This window comes from Brienomyrus brachyistius, chromosome 10 (genome assembly GCF_023856365.1).
Source record: "Brienomyrus brachyistius isolate T26 chromosome 10, BBRACH_0.4, whole genome shotgun sequence".
Taxonomy (NCBI): domain Eukaryota; kingdom Metazoa; phylum Chordata; class Actinopteri; order Osteoglossiformes; family Mormyridae; genus Brienomyrus; species Brienomyrus brachyistius.
The window spans coordinates 23,190,763-23,213,711 of record NC_064542.1 but is presented as its reverse complement, the minus strand read 5'-3'; the positions used below and the strand labels follow the sequence as shown (position 1 = coordinate 23,213,711).

At 51.4% G+C, this 22,949-nt stretch overlaps 1 protein-coding gene across 11 annotated transcripts in view; it reads right to left on the bottom strand.

Annotated features, from left to right (window-relative positions):
* Positions 1-3,407: 3,407 nt before the first annotated feature.
* Positions 3,408-22,949, bottom strand: part of enox2 (ecto-NOX disulfide-thiol exchanger 2) — a 159,472-nt gene continuing 139,930 nt past the window's right edge. For 10 of the 11 annotated variants that reach the window (XM_049027576.1, XM_049027578.1, XM_049027580.1 and 7 more), the window contains 8 exons: positions 17,750-17,856; positions 15,006-15,120; positions 12,620-12,813; positions 10,103-10,243; positions 8,190-8,246; positions 7,095-7,200; positions 4,496-4,581; positions 3,408-3,549 (listed from right to left, as the gene is read on the bottom strand). In XM_049027576.1, coding sequence (XP_048883533.1) covers positions 3,418-3,549; positions 4,496-4,581; positions 7,095-7,200; positions 8,190-8,246; positions 10,103-10,243; positions 12,620-12,813; positions 15,006-15,120; positions 17,750-17,856 — 938 coding nt within the window. In that variant the 3' untranslated portion in view covers positions 3,408-3,417. The remainder of the gene's footprint in view (positions 3,550-4,495; positions 4,582-7,094; positions 7,201-8,189; positions 8,247-10,102; positions 10,244-12,619; positions 12,814-15,005; positions 15,121-17,749; positions 17,857-22,949) is intronic. The other variant, XM_049027577.1, reaches the window with a different exon arrangement.

The window sequence follows — 22,949 nt, the reverse complement described above, 5'->3', positions numbered from 1 at the left end:
ACAGAGAGACTCAGAAAACGTACAGAAAAAAACACTTTATTTCTAAAAATACATTTTTCAACAATACAGATAATCACTGCCTGTACAAAGTTTTTCTTTCCCTCATCTTTTTCTCATCGGAAAGGTCAGAGGCCTCGCAGACGTGGAGTGAGACTCAGTGGGTTCAGACAGGCTGAGTGCCAAGCGTCTCTAGAGCATCGGGGGCAATGGCATTTAAAACCGGAACGCATCAGTGGGGAGATTATGGCCAACGATTACGGAGAGTAACGGGCAGGGCAGAAGGGGCTCTTTAGCTGTCAGCTGAGAGCTCGTCTCGGATTATCATCCATAGAGGTAAAAAAAGACGAATCCCCAGATAGACGAACTCCTCACATCTCCTGCTTCTTAACCAAAGCAATTTTCTACCTCTTTCTGAGAGCAACTACCCTCTGAAGATGAATCTCTGAAAATAATAAAAACGGACACACTTTACTTAAAGCAGTCATCATAATGCTTTATAGGAACCGTCATAATGAATTATAATGCATCCATGAAGAAATATAAACACAGGTGTAACTATTTATAAACGGCATAACACATTATAGCCATATTTATTATGCATTATGACTGCCTTATGAAGCTCTCAACTACAATGCACTATAGATTCCTTTATAATACAGTAAAAAGCATCCTTAATGCTTATACTGACTATTACAATGCATTATAAAGGTGTCTATAGTGCATAATAACAGCACAGATTTTTTACATTCTGTAGAAAAAAATGGCTTTGAGAGAAATGGCAAATTACATGCCTGCTTTCACAGGTGGTACTGAATGCTGTTCCACTGGGACTCAGTATATGTACTTTCTGATGTGGGCAGAGCATGTATGAAGGTGAATTCTGGCATTCTGTCAGAGTACCTGCAACAGAAAATCCACAGCTATATGTGGAGCCAGCGAAAGTGCACATAAGGGGGTGTTGAGGACAAGTGTCGGACAACATTTATTTCAGCCAGCAGGGGGAGATATTGAACCATTAAGTAATGTACCTGCAAAGGATATTCAAGCTTTTAGTGAAATCTCACTTTAAGAGACATGCATCTCAGCACTGGTGAGGCTCTGCCACCTCATCGCCAAGCTTGCCCTTGGTGGCTCCTTGAGCAGACGGAGTTTGTTAGTCACTGACTTTGGATGGAGTGAGCGTCAGCGAGCATCACCGGCTAAGTTCTGCTCAGGGATCGACTTGCAGACTCGTGAAGCTCACAGCCACAAACCCGCAAACCGCCATGTACGACATGGATGTGGCAGCCTCTGGTACTTCTTCCAAACAAGACACCATGACCGTGTGCATCGCACTGCCCCCCACCCCCGTGGACCTGCTGGCTTCATGTCTCAAGCGTGGGTGCCTGTTTAGTGCCACTGTCACTCCAGCCACCCCCACAAACTCCACCTGCGCCCTCCACAATCTCCATGCAAATCCTGTGCGGAGCCTCAATGCAACCCAGAAGCTACAGAGCAGGGTGTTCTCGGGCTCCCTCGCGCCTCAGGTGATCCTCCGCAGCATTCTGCCGAGAATTTGAGGAGCGCATTTTCCAGCACATGGGCCCTGAGTTCACAGAACTCCTCAGGGAGTCTGTCGGAACTCCTCTGATCCTGATTTAAATAAACAATCAGTATCAGGTGTCCTGAGGGAGGTCAACAGCAGAGCCACAGACATGGTACTGCAACTGCAGCAAAGGCTTAATGACTCCAAACTGCAACCCTATGCAAGACCTGGGTCTTCACACAGAGCCAACTCTTACGAGAACTAAATTATGCTTTGTTTCCATAGCTTGACTGTAATCAACCCTACAGGGACTTCGAGCTACGAATATGCCAAGCCGACACGTTTATTGGGGGGGGGAGGAGGACCCTGGGGAGGACCGGCCACGTGAGCAGGTGAAGTCCAGGCTGCTGGCCGTCGCCACGGACTCAGAATAGAAATGTATGACAAAGTAGGACACTGGAGCGCCTCTGTCGAGTCCTCTCAGCCCACATGGCGTGTTTTATTCATCTCTTATGAAGTTATCAAAGCTCTGGGAAACGGATGGTGGGTGGGGGGGTTAAAAGCAGAGAAAGAGCCAGAGCAGGCTGCTGAGTACAGCTCCTCTGTACTGCGCTCAAACGCAGAGCAACGGCAGCGCTGGAGACGCCTTTTTATTCTAGCATGTGTAATAAGCCGTACTGGGGGAGGTGGCACGGTCCTCCTCAGGCTGGAGCCTTGGCAGAATCAGATACCAACGGCACCAACACACACACAGGAATGAATGAATGAAGCAAGGGCATAGGAAGCTGGCATGAGGATGGGAAGGTAGCATGGGGATGGTGGAACAGGAGTGGGATGCCGGCACAGGGATGGGAAGGTGGCACAGGGATGGGAAGGTGGCACAGGGATGGGAAGGAGGCACAGGGAATGGGGAGGCAGCATGGGGGTGGTGGAGCAGGAATGAGAAGCAGGCATAGGGACGGGAAGGTGGCACAGGGATGGGAAGGTGGCACAGGGATGGGAAGGTGGCAGGGTCTCACAATCACTAGCTGCATCTGAAAAAGTGACCTTCATTATTGCCTACAGCTCCACATCGCTCCTGAGCCCTAGGGGTGTTTGCATGATCTGGCTGTGGGGAGCACAAGCCTCCTTCATGCCGCGAGGCCGGGAGTGCCCTTAGAACAGCACCGCGCAGTGCAAGTCCCTGCGGGTCCACTGGCCGGCCAGCCGGGGATCTCCAGTGTATCGCTCACCGTGCCAGCCTCGTCAGGCGTGGACAGACAGAGTTGATCTTTGGACGACAGAGGATGCTAAAGGGCTCCTGAGATGAGAAAAAGATGTGAGCAGGGCTGGGTTGGGGGGGGGGGGGGGGGGTGCGCATCCGGCATGGCCCTTCCCTTTGGGTGTCCTGCTCTGTGAGAGGGTGACAGGCCGGTCACAGCCCCCGGCCCCAGCAGAGAGCAGTGTGAATGACGGACTCGGCTGTGTCCCCCCACCTGCCTCTCCTGACAGCTGTGACCCTGGGAGCAGCATATAGCTTCCTGCTCAGCGTACGTACCAACTGTAAAAACAAGCTGTGAACATTTTTTTCCAGATTTTTCTGTATTTACCCAATGTCAGTTTCTTTTACACTTGTATAGTATATTTATAAACAAAAGCATTAAAACAACAGTTAACATCCTGTACAGCAAAATAAGAAATATAACCCGTAGGTTCTTCTACGTTCCTGTAAAATCCATATTCCTGCAGTTACCCTCCCGATCTCCTCCCTGTGCAGATGCTCCTGAGGTCTGGGACACAGGTCCTGGGGGGTGCCAGTGGGACTTGTAAAATTGTTTTTGTCCACGTCCCTGCCTCCGTGGCCCCATTCCTCAGCCCCCACCCCCCCCGCCGCATGTCCCCCAGCCCGCCCCCTATGCGGTCTTGATCCCCTCAAAGCCGCAAAACTTCCACCTCTTCTCCAGGCTGGCACCCACACCCGTGAGCTCCTGTCTGAAGGTGCAGGGCAGACGACCCAGAAGAGCCTCCACCTCCAGAGTGCCGATCTGTGGGGGGGGGGGGACAGGACACCAGTGAAGGTGACGAAGCAGCCTAAAGCATACCATAAAAACAACAGACAGCTGCATGTACGAAGGCAAGCTGCTCAGTCTGCAAGCAGTAAAACCATCCACCACAGAAAGTACTGTAGTGCACACAGAGAAGAGGAGAAACTGGGGAAGCCAAAAAGTGGGGCTGCTACCCCCTCCACTGAAAAAGCACAGAGAAGGAGAGGCTACAGGGGGTTGGTAAGGTGTTAGTGTGTGTGTGTGTGTGTGTGTGTGGGGGGGGGAGTTACTGCTTAGAAGCTGCTAGGACACATCCGCATTTGAAAGACGCGGAAGAATATGTACCGATTCTTAGGAGACCTGGAGAATACAAAGTCCCTGGGAGCTTCAAGTCTCAGTGAAACAAAGAGCTCTGTTTGTTTACTCTCCATCTGTGCGTGAAAATGAGTCACTGTGGTGATGCCATCAGGGAGGATTTCATTAGCAGGTGTCTGGGTATCTGCCACTGGAGTCCCCTCACAGGCACGTGCAAGGGGGTGATGTGCAAGGGGGTGATGTGGCAGGCGCTATCCTCAGCCCCGCCTACGTACAGTACCACGCAGGAAGTGCCCGCGTGTCCCTCTGCTGGATCTACTCTCAGTCCTACCCCCATTCCACCATGCTGGTTTACAGGTGCGATCACAGGCACTTTTGATTGGGAACGGGGATTATCAGTGGAATAAGCGCTTTATCGTTGGGATTGGGGTTTATCGCTGGAATAAGCGCTTATCATTGGGATTGAGGTTTATCCAAGGAATAGGGGTTTATCAGTGGAACAGTGGCTTATGTCTGAGATTGGAGATCATCACAGCAGTTGGAGTCTATCAGTGAAATAGGGGCTTATCACACTGAAACAGCACAGCTAGGATGAAGGCAGTCACTGGCCCCTGGCTCGTGCTGTCGCTACCTTGGTGTCCAGGCGCTGCAGGTAGGAGCAGATGTACTCGATGCTGGCTCCGAACGGGTGCACGTGCAGGAAGGTAGAGATGATCCCTGTGGGAGAGGATGCCGGGGGTGAGGTTATGGATATGGGACTGCAAATACCCGTCAAACACGAGGCCTTCCCTCCCCATATCCAATCCAGCTGAGACCTGGGCCCTCGCACGCCATAAAAAGCCGTAGAGAAGCATTAAGTAAGCAGCAAGTCGCGAGGCAGCGAGGGCAGAGAATGCCGGAGAAGACATTCCCCGGTGCTTATTTCATTCCTGAAGCACTCGATCCTCTGCTGCGCAGATCCCCTCAGACAGAGAGGAAGTATCTAATTCCTGCTTTGATGTTCATTTCAGCAATCAAGTCTTTTCATCAGAAAATCATAGATTTTAATTATTAAACAACAAGCCCCCACTTTGAGCTAATGGAGACGCACATGCTCAGGCCCCGGGGAGCATGCACCCAGGCTGGGGGAGACCCACGGCTGGGTGGTCTGCTCGCCTTATGCGAGGTATCGAGACACTCTCTCTCACCAGAGATAAGACAATGTAAAGCAGTCATGTGAATGCGGAACAGCCTTTCATGTTTCAGTAGAGCGGATAACGGAATTCCACGCACAGAAGCGTGAACCCAAATAAAAACTGTGGGGGGGTGGGCACCAGCTTTCCATTCTTGCACCACATTTCTAAGTGCCTCGCTCCATGCTTCTGCACAGTATGTTCCTCCTGCTGGGGGGGGGGGGGGGGGGGTTGCTGACTGCTGAGTGATTTGCTGAGACTTTGGCGAGTGGGCTCTCGCTTGTTCTCGCTCTCTCTCTGTGCACGTTTGACGGGGCTGGCGGACCCTGACAGGCGCTGGATTTCACAGGCAGAGAGGTGGACGGACTGCATAATCACGCCTCAACTGCAGCAAAGCCCCCCCGCCCCCACAGCCCTCGTGCTGTCTGAGATCGTTAAGTGCCCGAGGTTGATGTGTTCACCGTCGGCACACAGAAAATGTCCCGTAAATATCCGAGATGACTGATTTCATTGGACTGTCCCTTCCACTGTGTCATATTTTGACTAAAATTTACAACTATGTGTGGTGCAATGACAACCAGTTCTTCATTAGATTTCCACAAAACACCCAGCTAAAGGCAAAGTCCCAAGCTAGTCCTGCAGGCAAAGGGCAAAGTCCCTGAGCTAGTCCTGCAGGCAAAGGGCAAAGTCCCGAGCTAGTCCTGCAGGTTAAGACGAAAGTCCCCAAGCTAGTCCTGCAGGCTAAGGGCAAAGTCCCCGAGCTAGTCCTGCAGGCTAAGGGCAAAGTCCCCGAGCTAGTCCTGCAGGCAAAGGGCAAAGTCCCCGAGCTAGTCCTGCAGGCTAAGGGCAAAGTCCCCGAGCTAGTCCTGCAGGCTAAGGGCAAAGCCCCCGAGCTAGTCCTGCAGGCTAAGGGCAAAGTCCCCGAGCTAGTCCTGCAGGCTAAGGGCAAAGCCCCCGAGCTAGTCCTGCAGGCTAAGGGCAAAGTTCCCGAGCTAGTCCTGCAGGCTAGCTAAGGCCCTGGTGGCTGGCTTGGCTCCTGCGTCTTGCCAGGACTACCCAGGTCTTCATAACGGAGCCAGATACCCAACTCCGCTAAAATAAGCTAAGCTAAGCAAGCCTGACAGAGGGGGGATGTACTAACCGCCAAGACCCTCGTTCTCAGACGGCATGAGCAATGGGGTCCGCTGGACTTTGAAGGAGCAGCCCATTAGCTACTTAAGCACCTTGGAAATAGTCACAGGGATCATTGTAGTGTGTAATCATTCCCTCACAGCAGGGTCGCCCATTTCCTGCGTTCTGCGACTCCGCCTAAACCCATCCTCCTGTCACTCAAGAGGAAGAGGCTGGAGCACTACTGGTTCGTACCGCTCCCCCCCACCCGACTTTATGATACCATAAATATGTGGCTGCATGCGTGTGCACATGACAAGGGCCATGCCGTAACATATAGAATTCCTGCATGTGCAGGTGTGTAGGGACTGGGGGAGGTGGGGCGTTTCTCCCCCAGTGGCGAATTTGGTTACATTCACTTCCCACCATAAACAGATCATTGCCTGTTATTAAGCTGTAATCCCCGCCCCCCCCCCCAATTTCAAACCATTGTGTGTATCTGTGCATGACACTGGGGTGTGCGTCACATGATTAAACTCGCTGTTTGCAAGCACGCTTAAACAAATGACCAATGACATTCTGCCCATCACAGGAAGAGGAACTCCATCACATGAAGCTGAGTCTGTGTTGGCGTCTGCCATGTGTCCGAATCTGTGTGTGTGGGAGTGAGACTGCCTCCTGGGGTGGGGGGAGGTGGGGCGGGACGGCGATCGATTGCCAGTGAGGAAAGGGGGCTAGAATACAATCGTCGGGATTTTGAGGTGATGAAGGACTTACTTTGCAAAGCAATTAACACACATGCAATCGCACAGGGGGGTGAGTGTAATTACGAGGGGGTGAAATTCTTGTGCGCTTGTGTATTTTAACACATGCAATTATATTTCAGCAACATGATGAAATACAAATACCTGTTGCTGGTGGACCGGTCCGGTATGTGGCGCTACTTACCAACTAGCAGAGCCTCTCTCTCTGACTTGATGGGGCTGGGGGGTCCCTTCTCTGGAAGATTCTCCTTCTCCTGACTGCAGGAGACCACTGCCGTTGTAGCTGCTTCCTGAGGGGATGACAAAGAGACATGGAGGGACGTCACGTCCTCCTGAGAGCCAGGCAATGCTCACGGTCGCATGCACACGTGTGATGACTACCGCTCAGAGGAGCAGAGCGTGCACGCCCTCCAGTGTGGATGCCTCTGCGTTCGCCAGCAAATCCCTTTTCCCTCTCACTTACTTACACCGGGAGGTCGGGAAGTGACTGGTATCGTATTCGTACAGCCACAGGGAAGACAAACAGCAGTATCAGAGGCAGCAGCTTACGGTTTGGCCGGCTGGCATGGTCCAGGCAGGCTGGGGGAGGGGAGGGGGACGACTGACAGCCCACATGGAGGGAAGTAACAGGAGATTAAAGGAGACACGCGGTGAGGGGCTGAATTACACACACGGACAGGTATAAAAGGGGATTGTGAGGAGGGAGCTGTCGGTGGTTTGCGGCTGAAGGCAGGCAGGGTGGAGCCAACGAAAGCGCTGTGTGCTGCTGTTAGGGGGTGGGGGGCACTCCTGCTGCGAACAACCTCATTCACTTCAAAAACAGCTGGATTCGGCCGAAAGCCCCTGTGAAGTGCTCTGTGGATGGGCTGGTGGGGCAGCGTGCACGTACGCACTGAAACACACGCACGCACTGAAACACACGTGCGCACAGAAACACACGCGCGCACACACATATGTCGGGTATACCTATCCTTATGGGGTCCACTCATTCACTCTATGGGAAAAATGCTAATGCTAAGTATGACAACTTTAACCCCCACCCTGCCCTAACCATAACCATAAGTAACCAAGTAAAGTATAAGAGTTATTATATTATATAGAGCATTTTTAGTCACCGAGTTTTATAAGAGTTTTCCCTTATGGGGACCAGGAAACCTGTCCCCATAAGGGAAAAAAACTGATATTTATCATGTTATGGGGACATTGTGTCCCCATAAGGATTGGTATACCCGCTCACACACACACACACACACTGACACACACATGCGTTCACACTTACACTGGATTGATTGGCCCTCTCCTCACTGCCTCTGTCATCTCGTTCAGCTGTTTCTACCTGCAGATGAACAGAAAGGCAGTGACAGTCATTCATGCCCACACACACTCACACACATACCTGCACACACGGACACGTGCACAAAAGTTATGAACAACACAACACAGATCAACACAATCAGGCATTCAGATTCCCAAGTGCTTTAATAAACACACTTATGACAAACACATCAGACCCAAGACAGTATGTGCTCTTCCTGATATTTAGATAGCAGCAGTCCCTGGGGATGGGGGGGGGGGGGGGGGTGCAATCACTGACAAACCATCTCCTGATTCATCATAGGTGACGAGTGACGCTGAGGCCAGAAATAACTGAGAGTGAGCACGACTCACATGAAGCGCGCCGACTAACAGCTCATGATAGGCTGGATGCGGACAGCTAACAAATCGTGATTGGCCGGGTGAAAACAGCTAACAGATCATGATAGGCCGGACATGGATGGCTAATGGCTTGTAATAGGCTGTACTTTTAACGGGGGTAAGGGCCGGGGGGCCTGATGTCCCTGTGACACACACAGCTTTGTCTGATGGGACTCTCCCTTTTCTCTTGTCATACTGTGCTCCCCGAGACTGCCATCCGCACCCCGCCCCCCCCGCACCAAGCCTGCCCCATCCCCCACCCTGTGCCCACTAAGCCTGTGCCCCCCGAGCCCCCTTGGAGCACAGCCTCTCAGCTCCTCAATTAAGTGGTGTTATCTCAGACCAGGATTTCTTCTGTCAACACGAAGCTGCAGCAAGAAAACACAGCCCCTCCTACTAGATGGGGGGAGCTGGCAGCCAAACGGAGATGATGGGAAGAGACCGGATCTGGCCGGGGGGGGGAGAAGCAGGGTCACGCCAAGACACCATTAGTTTTTATTAGTGTCTTCTGCAACTGCAAGAAGCCTGTCTAATAACCCCGGAGGGGAGCAGGGGTGGGAAAACAGGTCAAGCGCCCCCAATGGCAATGGAAGGAATTACAAGAAGCTGCTTCACTCGGAGGAGGTGTGAGGGGAATGGGACCTAAGGAAGGGTGAGGGGGGCTACGTCATTAAATCTTATTAAGGGAGGAGCTGTAGTGAATAATCAATGGCTTCCAGTAAACCGGCTTCCTACTATCTGAGGATTTATTTCTGAAATATTGTCAGAGCTCCTGAGCTCATTTGAAGCTAATTTCATTTTAATTAGTGCACAAATCAGACACGGCCAATCCATCCCCTGGGCCCGGAAGTGCGGGTTGCCGACTCCCTTCTCCCAGCCCTGTCTTCGGTGCGATGACCATCCGGGCTGCTGCGCAGGGACACGCCGGACGGCAGCGACCATCGCCGTTAGCGCTCAGGTTCTGCTCGAAACCTTGCCATCGCTGAAATGTCATTTACAGTAAGACCATTTGGGCTTTCAGGAACCTGGCGAAGTGGAGAACCTCGGCAGAGGTACCCGGGGGGCAACGTCCTTCCGGGAATATGAGCGGGCGACACCCCCCCCCCAGTGTGGCGGATCAAAAGGACCCTGAGGTCCAGCTGGTTTCTGCTTCCTGCCCTCCTGCGTAATCTAAAAATAATGACTCATCTGGAAACTGGGAGACGTGGCAAGGATGCCTGACAACCTGCAGCATTAGTGTGACTTTGAAGTGAAGCGCAAGCAGAACCTCGCCTGTCCTCCTCCAGCTGACGGGCCTGCAGGTGTGCTTGTGTGTGTGTGACTGTGTCTGTGTGTGGCTGCACGTGGTCCTGCGATGGCTGAAAGCTGCCTCTCGCATTCTGTCAGGGCAGGTTGACGTCAAAACAAACCATCAAGTCAGCTCTAGAACACTATAGCACAAGAATAGGAGAGGCTGCAGAAATGCAGGTGGGGAGGTGGGGTCTTTGTGATACTGACCCTGTGCGACTGTGCTGGGGGGAAAGGCAGTGTACGTTCCTGCAGGCTCTTCACCTGGCCCTCCAGCTTGTGCTTCTCATCACTGCTCCTCTCCAGCTCAGTCTCCTTCAGCTTCAGCTCCTCACGCAACTTCAGCAGTTGCTACAGAAAGAGAGAGACAGAGAGAGTGCCGGTAACTGTATGAGCACACAATTCTCAACACCACATTCCCCCAAACCTCCAGGGAATGAATAATGATTTGCTCATCAGCTTCTGATGTTGTTTCAGACGTACTGCCACACCCCAGGCCTGCCTGATTCCCAGGTTCTTGAACTATGACACCTAATCACAGCGCCCCCATCAGCCTGGGAGGACTAGGCCACGAAACTGATAAAGGAGTTGACAAGGCCTAATGGAAGGATGAAGACATTTAATTCCACATGTGCTGCCAGTCAGTGCCCGCTTAACCCACATCATGCCTGTAAATTTATTGGTTCTTGTTGGGTAACATCGAATCCTTAATTGCAGAGCCACAGCGGCTTTCGAAAGCCCATGCTTCCTGGGAGGTGAGGGTCCCTGCCTGGCCCGGCACGTCTGCAGCGGCGCCCTGTTTCCCGCGATTTCAGCCTGACAGATGCACGAGGGGGCAGCCAGACCACACGGCCGGCAGCGGCATCATTACGAGAGCGTCTCGCTGATGTTTATCTGCCACTATCTGGGGCGTGAGCTTCGGCGCGGCGCAACATCAAATACACAAAGAGCCCTTATCTATTCCAGACACAGCTACCTGCTTGGCTCACCTTTTCACTGCTATTTAAGCCGTGCCCCGCATGAATAAATCACTCGCTGCCTTGCCGAGCATCTGGCTCCATCGCACAGCTGCCAGAAGAAAGACGAAATCCGGCAGCAGCGGGCTGCGAGCGGCAGAGTGCGATCTGACAGCATCCCTCCAGCAGGAGGCAGGGCACTCAGCAGCCCAAGAGCCTTACCTCACTAGGGGCAGGCCTCTCCCAGGCATACCCTCCAGCAGGAGGCAGGGCACTCAGCAGCCCAAGAGCCTTGCTTCACTAGGGGCAGGCCTCTCCCAGGCATACCCTCCAGCAGGAGGCAGGGCACTCAGCAGCCCAAGAGCCTTGCCTCACTAGGGGCAGGCCTCTCCCAGGCATACCCTCCAGCAGGAGGCAGGGCACTCAGCAGCCCAAGAGCCTTGCCTCACTAGGGGCAGGCCTCTCCCAGGCATACCCTCCAGCAGGAGGCAGGGCACTCAGCAGCCCAAGAGCCTTGCCTCACTAGGGGCAGACCTCTCCTAGGCATACCCTCCAGCAGGAGGCAGGGCACTCAGCAGCCCAAGAGCCTTGCCTCACTAGGGGCAGGCCTCTCCCAGGCATACCCTCCAGCAGGAGGCAGGGCACTCAGCAGCCCAAGAGCCTTGCCTCACTAGGGGCAGGCCTCTCCCAGGCATACCCTCCAGCAGGAGGCAGGGCACTCAGCAGCCCAAGAGCCTTGCCTCACTAGGGGCAGGCCTCTCCCAGGCATACCCTCCAGCAGGAGGCAGGGCACTCAGCAGCCCAAGAGCCTTGCCTCACTAGGGGCAGGCCTCTCCCAGGCATACCCTCCAGCAGGAGGCAGGGCACTCAGCAGCCCAAGAGCCTTGCCTCACTAGGGGCAGGCCTCTCCCAGGAATACCCTCCAGCAGGAGGCAGGGCACTCAGCAGCCCAAGAGCCTTTCCTCACTAGCGGCATGCCTCTCCCAGGCATATCGTGGACATGCGGTGTTTCGACCAGCAACGCTTTAATTATTCACCTTTTTGCTAGTTACTTTTATCCCCCCAAATGATTATGTACAACAAAGATTTTCTAGGGCCTGTAATCTGCAGAACGACGCGCAACAAATAACAAATTGGTCCAATTACACATCTACTAATTGGGCAAATGAAGCCAAAGGACAGGGTTATTGCGGGGGTGACGGTGACAGCCAGCACACGCGCCCCTGTGGCGCCGGGTTAATGAAGCCATGAGCGCCCCTACCCCCCATCCATGCCAGTCATGCTGCCCTCTGCTTTGCCCTGCTGAATGCCTTGTCGGGCTGAGTTAGATGCCTATTTCCATGGTAACGGCCCACTACGTCAGGTGTTTGGGGGGGGCTAATGCAGATCTGCAAGGATAACAGGCAGATCAACATCTCTCTCGCCAGTCATCCTTTAACCACCGCCTACCCCCCAAAATGCCTCCTACTCAGTTACTCAAAGGCACAAAAGCTGATATCCATACGAAAGACCACCCGATGATACCACCTGCAGAGGGCGACACCTCCCTGCCTTACGGCCCACATGTCAGAGATCTGGCCTCACATGCTAGACTGCAGACTCGAGATGGCGAGGGTGGTGGCGGCATGAACATGAATGACTGCAGGATCACAGGGGACGGGAGGCGGTGGCAGAATGCAGTGATAGAGGGGACCAAACAGGACATGATGAGGTTGCCACGGGCGACAGGGCTGCAGAGGCAGTGTCCGGCCTGCAGGGGGCGCCACGGTACCTTCTGCATGCCCTGCAGGGCCTGTTGCAGGAAGCTGAGCTGCTGTTGGCGTGTGGCCTCCTCCTCGCCCCGTGGCGCCACCGACGCCTTGCCCTGCTCCTGCTTCAGCAGCTCCACCTCATTCCTGTAGGCATCCAGCTGGCACCGCAGGCTGTCGTTCTCCTCCTTGAGGGCCTCGACCTGGGCCGCGGGGCCTGCCGGGCGGAGGGGCGAGGGAGGGAGAGGAGGAGGAGGGAGGCATGGCGGATGTGAGACTGACAGGCGAGACGGGACAGCAGCCTGTCACAGTCCAGGCAGCCCCAGCAGTAACATTAGTCCACTCTCAGTAGAATCTGTTCATCTTTAGACTGTATCTTCATTACAGTGAACTGTCTGTTCCTGACTTTCAATACTCGCGTCAGTGAACCCTGCCGAACTGAATTCACCCGAGACACGGGGATGTTTAGGGCAAGAGGAGTAGCAGACAGACAAAGAGCAGGGGACTAAACAATGAGATCTGATGACAACAGACTTCAACAAATAAACAAATATAAACAAACACTGTATTTAGCTGAAAATCAGTGGAATATGCTCTAAAAATAAGCTTCTCGCCAGTCTTCGTGAGGTTATAAGGAAAGGTCTCCTTTTCGACAAGCATACGCATTAGCCTAATTAGCTAATCTTAAATAAAGAAACTATTTTAAAACTCAGTTCGGTTCATGGTGCCAGCCAAATCATTACTGAATGTGTGTAATTAGAACTCTATAGCAGCACGTTATTTCACCATGCCCGCCTCCCGCGTCAGGCGGCCACAGCGGGTGGAACAGTGCCAAGACGTTAAGTAACGATTGGTCTGATCCTGTATCCGGCCCCCAAAGGGCCACCCAGCAAATGCGACACGGGCCTATTATACCGAGGAGCTTCTCACTGGAGAAATGGCGTGGTGTTGCATTGTAGCGGGACCTGCTCAATATTTTGAGACAGTGGCGCCGTGACCATTAAGGAGGCTTCCATATCCATCCCAGTGACTCTGCCGCATCGTGCCGCGCTGAGCGGGCTGCCTCACAGGTCTAAGCGGAGCCGCGTTTAGCCGACGAGGCGGTGAAAGGGAACAGAGGCTTTGAAAACAAGGCCGGTGCTTGCCGAAGTCGAGATAAAAGCCAGCAGGTGTAAAATACCCGCTAAGATAAATATTTATGTCGCCGCACGGCACCTGCGCGCTCCAGCTGATGTTATCGGCTGCCGGTACACCGTTTCCTCAAATGCTTGATTATCGTTATAGCGGTTGCAAATGAAATAGAGCGGGAACCAAAGTCTGGTAAACTAATGATTTAATTTGCATGGCATTTCCATATTAACAAGGAGCACTGGCAGATTTGAAGACCTGGAGGATCGCTAAAGGCCTGGTGGAAAGGAAACGGAGGCGAGGTTGGCTCAGTGACAGCAGTCGTCACCATCACCTGGGGTGACTTAGAGCCTCACCGCAGAAACACACTGCAGGGAGGGTGTTCTCCTTGGTGGAGGAGCCGCACACTCACACACACCCAACATGTGGGGAAAATGCTGGCCATCACCACATGGAAATCTATTTCATTGTATTCCAAATAAATCGAGTTATGGGACGGTGATGTAAACACAATTAGATAATGATTCATGGACAACATCTTCCTATAGACAACTCTTGACAGGTGATTCCTGGACCTCTCCATAGAAGACTCACACATAACACCTCTCGATTTAAGATTCCTGGTCAACACCTGGCTATAGTTGACTCATGGAGAAAACCACTCCATTGATGACTCATAAATGACATCTCTCAACTGATGACTCCTGGTCAGCATCTTCCTACTCATGACTCACAGACAACTCCACTCCAAGCGTGACTCGTGGACAGTATCACTGCATAGACGGCTCTTAGGTGTTACGGATGACAAATTTGCTTGTCAAACTATCTGATAACTTAACAAGAATAAGAGGACACCTCGTGGACAATAGCTCCTGGCGGATGACATTACCGCAGAACACGGTTGGCCCAGTGTGATTAAATCAATCAGGAGAAAACACCAGAGAGGAAGCTAATTAGAGACTCTTAGAAAATACTCATGATTTACTCCAAGTCATTCGGGTGCTGTGAGTGATTCTGCAAATCAGGGCACGGGAAACTGCTGCAAAGCCAGTTAATTGGAAACATCTCCGATATATGGTGAACTTTACATATCCTGTGGGGGGAAAAGATGAACTAAGTGATTTCTCAGGAGACACTGTGTCATGCGTGGTGGGCTCATCACTTGTTTGTCGCAACAGTTCTGAGGAACATGTACTATGTGTGGGTGTGTGTCATATTCAGAAACCAATGTCGGGAAAGCGGGGGGTCGGGGGGGGGGAGCTAGGCGCTGTACCACTGTACCAGAGTCATCAGAGTCCTTGCTCTCCAGAACATCCTCCATGTCATCATCTGACATCTCCATCTCCTCCTCTCGCCGGATACCCATCAACTCCTCGTTGTGGATGTTGCGAATCTCCTGCAGGAGGCAAAAGGAAGGCAGCGGGGGAGCATGAACATACAGGCACATATCAGGCTGTCTAATGTTCCCGTGGAGTTCTGCTTCCCATTCTAACATCAGAGGACCAAACATCTGGATTCTGCCTGTAACACTACAAGACAACGGACAACGTAATGGCTGAGGAGTAGAGCATTCTTACTCTGAAAGACAGATGCAGACCAGCTCTGAAAGGGCCTTAAGAATGCTTACAGACTTCAATGGTTTCCTCCAGTCTCACTGCTGGCTGTAGGGGGCACTGTAAGCTGATTTACATAGATGGGAACAGATGTCAGAGCAGAAACGCAAACAGAGGTTTGAGGGGAGGGGAGGCCGTTCTCCATTTAATGGAGTGTAAAGACCTCGAGGTGGGGTGGAGAAGCGTTTCCCATGGCAACAAAAAAGAGGCTCCATGTAAATACCGCCATCTGCCCGGAATCTCGCAGCATCGGGTCTATCTGCCCAGGGGTGGGGAGATCACTGCAGAAAGCTATACTGGTGAAGGCAGCTCCTCCCTCCTCTTAGCGGAGGAGGGTATAAGTCGGCCGCTAAAGAGCTTGTCAGAGCAGACGTTCCCTAGAAGGGGTGGGACGTGCGTTTGTTTCATTCTGATGGAGAGGGCTCCCTGTCCCGAGGCGTACCACGTCTCCCAGCCTGCAGGGGGCCTTGGCTTTGGTGATACTACTTACCACAGCTAGGTGGACACCCTGGAGTGAACAAGCAAGCAAGTGGGAGAGTGAGAGAGCGGACTTACCCAGGAATCTGTCACTGAGCAGATGCTACCACCGGCAAAACGGCCACTGCGCTTCTCCGTGGGTCTAAACGCCACACCTTACCTTCTGTCAGCAGACCGCGCGGCGGCACCACTGACACCTGGAGTGCCTGCAGGGGGAGCCGGCGAGCGGACGGGCCAGATCTTGGAACAGGTGAGTGGCAGCCCTGGTGATAACTGGGCTGCGTTTATGTGTGTGTGTGTGTGTGTGTGTGGGACAGTTGTGAAGGACTTTGGTGTGAGGGATGTGCTGATTTCTGCTGCATCCTCAGCTCACTGGCATATCTCTTCAATTCAGGCGTGAGAGTTCCACATGGCTCAGAATGAAACAAAATCGATTGGAAAGAGGGGATCTCTCATGTTAGTTGTGAGAAAGGTAAGCCGCAGATGTTTCGTGGGAGTGCCAAAGACCACAGAAAGCAGAGTAAAGCATTCTGCTCATACAAACAGGCGCTGACTAGCTGGGCCGTCCTGCTGCCAGACAAACGTGTTCGCCGACAGCCTAGATGGACATGATTGGTACCATATCCTCCTGAGACCCCAACCATTCATTTATGTCCATTGCAGTCGAACATTTTGTTTTTGCATCTATCTTTTCACTGATGTCAGGAAATTTATTACCGTTTAATAAAAAAAAAAAATATTGTAAGATGTGTTATTTCCTCAAAAGACATAGAAAATCACAAATAACCTAAAATTGAAGGACACCTTTTTTCCTTGGGTCTCAGGAGGTTAAATATGGGGGGGGGGGGGGGTGAGCCCCAGCCCCAAAAGCTCCTCCTCACTGGGTGAGCTGGCACAGTGGACAGATTCGGGATATTTACTGTGCTGTGAGATTCTGGAACACATGTCACTGGCCTCAGCAGATGTGATGTGGATGTGGAGTCCTTAGGGGTCTTATTTAGGTGTACTGGTGAGTCAGCAAAGGGAGAAGCTCTGAGAAGCTGGGGGTGGGGGTGGGGGCACGCAGCCATCGCTCGGCGGCACAAAAGCCGGCCCTAACACCTGGCAGCTTTTCAAGCTGGAAGCCGAGGGGCCGGTAACCAGCGATGCTGTGATTTGTACAGCACGCTTCAGCCACGGCAGCCATACCCTTCCAATCAGGGCTCCTTATCACACCATGAGATGGAGATTAGGATGCTAATTATGCCAAAACCGAGAGCAAGAAGAGATGGAACAGACTGATTGCCATTAGGACGGCAACACGCGTTAAATCCGAAAATCCTCCAAAAAAAGTGTTTGGCATAATTAGTTTGATATTTGTGTGATAGAGAGAAAAAAACAGTATAAACCAACGCTGTCAAGATTCATTAGCTAATCAGAATTTTCCCTGTCAAGATGGATGGCCCTCCAGCCAGGAGAGAACCTCATAGTGCTGGAGATCCGAGATGCTTTTGGGGAGGGGGAGGGCACTGTGAGGGCGCCTGAAGGAAAGTGGGCACAGCTGACACCCCCGTCATTACCTTTCTTGTCATTGGCTCTGGACATCTGTATTGGGAACGGCTCCCTCACTCCCCAACTGAGCCAGGCCTCCCCACAGCACAGCTCACCTTAAATACCCGTTTAAAATCTAATTAATGCTCTGTCAAAAAGAGGAGGGATGGGACCCAGAGAAAATGGGGGAGGGCAGGGAAGGTGGGGGGGTGGAGCATGAGGATAGAGTTGGATGCAGAGAGGCTCACAACAATCAACAAATCCATTTTTACAGAGGAAGACAGAACATTTTAACATATCAAAAGGAAGTGCCAGAGATAGAGAGAGAAGATGGGGAGAGAGGCAGGGGGAGAGAGAGAAAGAAAGGGGGGGGGGGGGGGGGTGAGGGCGAGCAGTGATACCAACCTCTGCCTGCTTGCGCCACATGTCCAGGTTCTTGCGCTGGGCTTTGGAGAAATGGTCCCATGCTCTTTGTTTGGAAGCAGCGCGGAATACAGACACAATCTGCTCAACTGTGGCGGGAGTGGGGGGTGGCGCCAGTTTGTACCGTCCAGAGGGGGGGGGGCCAGCGGGAAGAGGCAGAAGGGGGTAAAAAAGTGGAATCAGGCAGGAAGGCAGTCTCAGGCTTGCGTCTGTCACTCCTCTCCCCTCTTACAGCACAGTGCTGTGCTCAGTCTGGCTACCAGGTCAGCCTCGAGGGCGGAGCAGACCGGTTTATAGGAGTGGGTGGGTTTGCCCCGCCCTCGAAGATGAGGGCCGCTGCAGTGCACCCAAAAGGGGCCACGTGGTGTGTGCCACAAGAGAACCAGGCTGGCTACCCCCCCCCCACGCATCCTTGGCCACCCCACGTTCCTCTGTGATGACGGATCCGTCACTTCCTCTCAACAGGGCTCCTGGCCCTTTTCTGGCTGACACAGCCCCACCACGATAATGTGAGGTGCTGCAGTAACCCCCCCCCCATAGCATGATGCACACAGCCAGCCTACCCAGGCAGAATTACCCTTTACATTCACACCCCTCTCGGGGGGACGCTGTGGCTAAGTTTCATCAATGTAATTAACCTGAACTCAGGTGAAATAACAGGCGGCGAGAGGGAGTCGGCGCTTACAATGTTTAAGCTTAATTGATTTGGTTAACTGTGTCGGCTAAGCACCTGAATAAGTAAAAATATCCCTAATTAAGTAATGCTGGAGAGATTTAAGTGAGAGATTTACACAGGAAGTCAAGCGGATTTTAGCACCTCCAGGACTGGCTGTCCTTATCACTGCACACAGGGCGGATTTAAAAGACAGACATCTTTAATGACATCTCATTAATACAACCCCCCCTCCCATTATGATTAATCCCTATGCTCTGGAAAGCACAAGTATAAATATTTTTTTGCGTGCTTGTTTTTAATTCTAAATGAATGATGAATTACCCCCAGGGAAGACAGAGGGCAGATCAGGGCAGTTTCAAATGCTCAGCAGCTGAGGCTTTTGTGCTGGGAGTGTCTGGGCAGACCGGAGCGAGAGCGCTTCCACTGTGCAGTGTGAAGTCTGTCTAAAATGCACCTCTGACACCCCCCCCCCTCCCAAAAGATACCCCAATCCAACCCAAACATCCAAACATGCACAGATGGACTTGTGTGCGTGGATGCAAAAAAACCAGACGGGATGTGTTCGCTTTCCGCATGCATATCACTGCCATTTCACTGTGGTGACACCTGAAATCTGGGTGCCAGAGGCAGGTGGGGGACTGGGGGGAAGCTGAGAGGCTGCAGGGAGACAGGCGGCAGGAAGGAGAGATGCTCCTTGCCGTTTCAGTCCTGTGCCACAGAAAAACAGGCTCTCGCGGGCGACCTGCGTGGGGAGCATGGCCTCATGAATAAAACATTCATGAGTCACACACAGATCACCAGCACGCTTTGTAGGTGAACCCACAGTGGCAAGTGGTGGCGGATGGCAGCCCTGGGAACCCAAACACAGCACAGAGACGCGCACACACACACACACACACACACACACACACACACACACACACACACACACACACACTATCACTCAGTCAGAAACAAACAGGCAGAGAGAGACACAGGCATTCAGAAGCAGAGAGATACATCCGCACACCCCGCTGCAGGCGTAAAGGAAGTGAGTCGCAGTGACTGACATGTCAGGCCGAGCCTGTGAAACACCAGCTCACACCGCGGGGCTGTAGATAGAGCCATACCCCTTACAGGACATGTTACACAGCGAGCCAAAGGGTGTTTCTGGGTTAATCTGAGTGGACATGCTCTGAGTCTCAGCAGACCTGCTCCAAGCCTGAGTATATGAAACTATATAAGCAAATTTACCTTAAGCATATACAGAGTCACGGTAAATCTACTCTGATCCTGAGGATTTAATGAGCCTGAGAAAATGTACTCTGAGTACATGTAGAGTCTAAGCAGATCCACTCCTACTATATATAGAGTCTGAGCAGACATACCCTGAGTATATATAATATAGAGTTTAAGCAGATCGCCCTGAGTATATACAGTATAGAGTCTAACAAGATCTGCCCTCGGTATATACAGTTTAGAATCTAAACAGATCTACCCTGATTATATACAATATAGAGTCTAAGCAGATCTACCCTGAGTATATATAGTATAGAGTCTAAGGAGATCTACCCTGAATATATATAACATAGAGTCTAAGGAGATTGCCATGATTATATACAGTATAGAGTCTAAGCATATCTGCCCTCAGTATATACAGTATAGAATCTAAGCATATCTACCCTGAGTATATACAGCATAGAGTCCAAGCAGATCTACCCTGAGTATATCAGGTACAGAGTCTAAGCAGATCTGCCCAGAGCATATACAGTACAGAGTTTAAGCAAATCTATCCGCAGCATATATAGTATAAAGTCTAAGCAGATCTACCCTGAGTATATACAGCATAGAGTCTAAGCGGATCTACCCTGAGTATATACAGCATAGAGTCTAAGCAGATCTACCCTGAGTATATACAGCATAGAGTCCAAACGGATCTACCCTGAGTATATACAGCATAGAGTCTAAGCGGATCTACCCTGAGTATATACAGCATAGAGTCTAAGCGGATCTACCCTGAGTATATACAGCATAGAGTCTAAGTGGATCTACCCTGAGTATATACAGCATAGAGTCTAAGCGGCTCTACCCTGAGTATATACAGCATAGAGTCTAAGCGGATCTACCCTGAGTATATACAGCATAGAGTCCAAGCAGATCTACCCTGAGTATATCAGGTACAGAGTCTAAGCAGATCTGCCCAGAGCATATACAGTACAGAGTTTAAGCAAATCTATCCGCAGCATATATAGTATAAAGTCTAAGCAGATCTACCCTGAGTATATACAGCATAGAGTCTAAGCGGATCTACCCTGAGTATATACAGCATAGAGTCTAAGCAGATCTACCCTGAGTATATACAGCATAGAGTCCAAACGGATCTACCCTGAGTATATACAGCATAGAGTCTAAGCGGCTCTACCCTGAGTATATACAGCATAGAGTCTAAGCGGCTCTACCCTGAGTATATACAGCATAGGGTCTAAGCGGATCTACCCTGAGTATATACAGCATAGAGTCTAAGCGGATCTACCCTGAGTATATACAGCATAGAGTCTAAGCGGATCTACCCTGAGTATATACAGCATAGAGTCTAAGCGGCTCTACCCTGAGTATATACAGCATAGAGTCTAAGCGGCTCTACCCTGAATATGCCTCAAGTCTGTGGCTGAGCACACTGTCTGAGCAGACGTATCCGGAGGGTGTTCAGTGCAGCAGCTCCTTTGTTGTGTGCACTAGAATTTGTCGGGTTAGGGTTAGGTTAAGGAGCCCAACAGGATGATGCTCACACATTGGGCTCACAGTGGATAGTGAGCACACCCACAACAGGAGTGATGTACAACCTCATAGGAGGCAGAGAAAGAAGCTGTTCAAACTTTGAAGCAGCTTAGCTGTTGTACCTGAGAATGAGATTTGCTCTTCCAACTCGCTAGGCTGCGACTGTAGGATGTTGACTAAAAGGTTAAACCATGTATTTCAGTGACACATGGGGAAAGCTTTTAATAGCGAATCTGTTTTACCGATGGACTCCAGTGAGCTGCAGTGACAATGCTTCTCTCCTCTCCGAACTGAAAGGAGGGCTCAGAACCCTTGACCCAACTGGCCTGTTAAAAGACATCATTGACCAGGCAGAGGACTGTGCATATGCGTGTGTCTAAGCCATGACCTGCAGGAGATACCAGACTGACCTGGGTGGCAGAGGGGTCAAATGGGCTGCGTTCAGACCCTCATCTGGCAGCACCCGGACGGGGGGTTTGATCTGCTGCCTGCCTGCCCAGGGCTCCAGTGACTCGCCATTACGACACTTACACCTGCTGCCGTCCACATCACTCTGCCAGGGGTGACTTCTCTTTACGGAACAAACCGGAAGGCTCTGCTGGCTATGCTCCAGGCCTCCACAGAAAAATAATAGTCTAATAAACAAATAAAAATCGAAAAATATGGCTAAAGTGCTGGCTTGTTAAATTAGGTCATTTATTACCTGTCAAGGGGAATTATCACACTGATGAAATCTCCAATGCAATATATTCGAGTTTCAATAAAGATAATGTAATGAGATAAAAATCCATCTGCAATAAAAGATGGACATATTCTTGGGGTTAGATTGATTGGGCTATTGGTGAATAATTCTTACATGGACAGTCCTTTGAAAAATGCCCATCATGCGAAGAACAATGCTTGAGTGTGTTTTATTTATTTTCTTCGAACAGACGCCTGAGATGAAGCACATGGAGAATGGCCATATACGCTTATCTCATTATTCCAGTAAATTCCGGCACTGAAACGCTGCCCACAGTAGACATCTTTTGTTTTCTGGATTTCGGTGTTTACGCAACACCTTGGGGGGAGGGGGTACTCTGTGGGCGACTGTTTGGGTGGATTGCAGTGATAAAGCCTTGGGGGCTGGGTGAGGGGGCAATACTTTGATTCATGTGCCGTGGAAAGGTCTTGAGACCCTGAGGCTACACCAAGGTCAGACATAGGCTGTAGACAGAATGCACACTGCCCCCTGGTGACTCCCTAAGGCCCTGCAGCTTCAGGATGCCTCTTTGCTCCCATCCCTGGAAGGTTACTTACTTTGGCTCTACAGTCGTCTTTATATCCTTCCCGTCAGTCGCTGGCTCTTAGCAGAATGTGCTATTTGGGACGCTTACAAGCTGGCAGGCACTACGTTCAGCTGCATCAGCGCCTCCTACTGTTCATGCACAGGAGGTCCAGTCTGCCTACGGAAGCCCAAATACTCTACCTGCAGCCCTCTGCGACTTGCCAGCGACTCCCGGAGGACTTACCTGCCACTTCCCCTGACAAACCTCCTCCCCTTAGCATTAAGCTGATAATCCCCCAAAATAATGCTGGTGTACCATCTATTTCATGTAATACGCCATGTTATGGAGGAAAATGTGGAAGATGGTCAATGTACATCAGAAATGTAAGGCGTGAATGAGCACAGGCCTTTCACCGTGGCTTACTTAACTTGCCAAGGATCACAAAAAAAACAAACATCCATTCTGAGGGACGTACAATAGA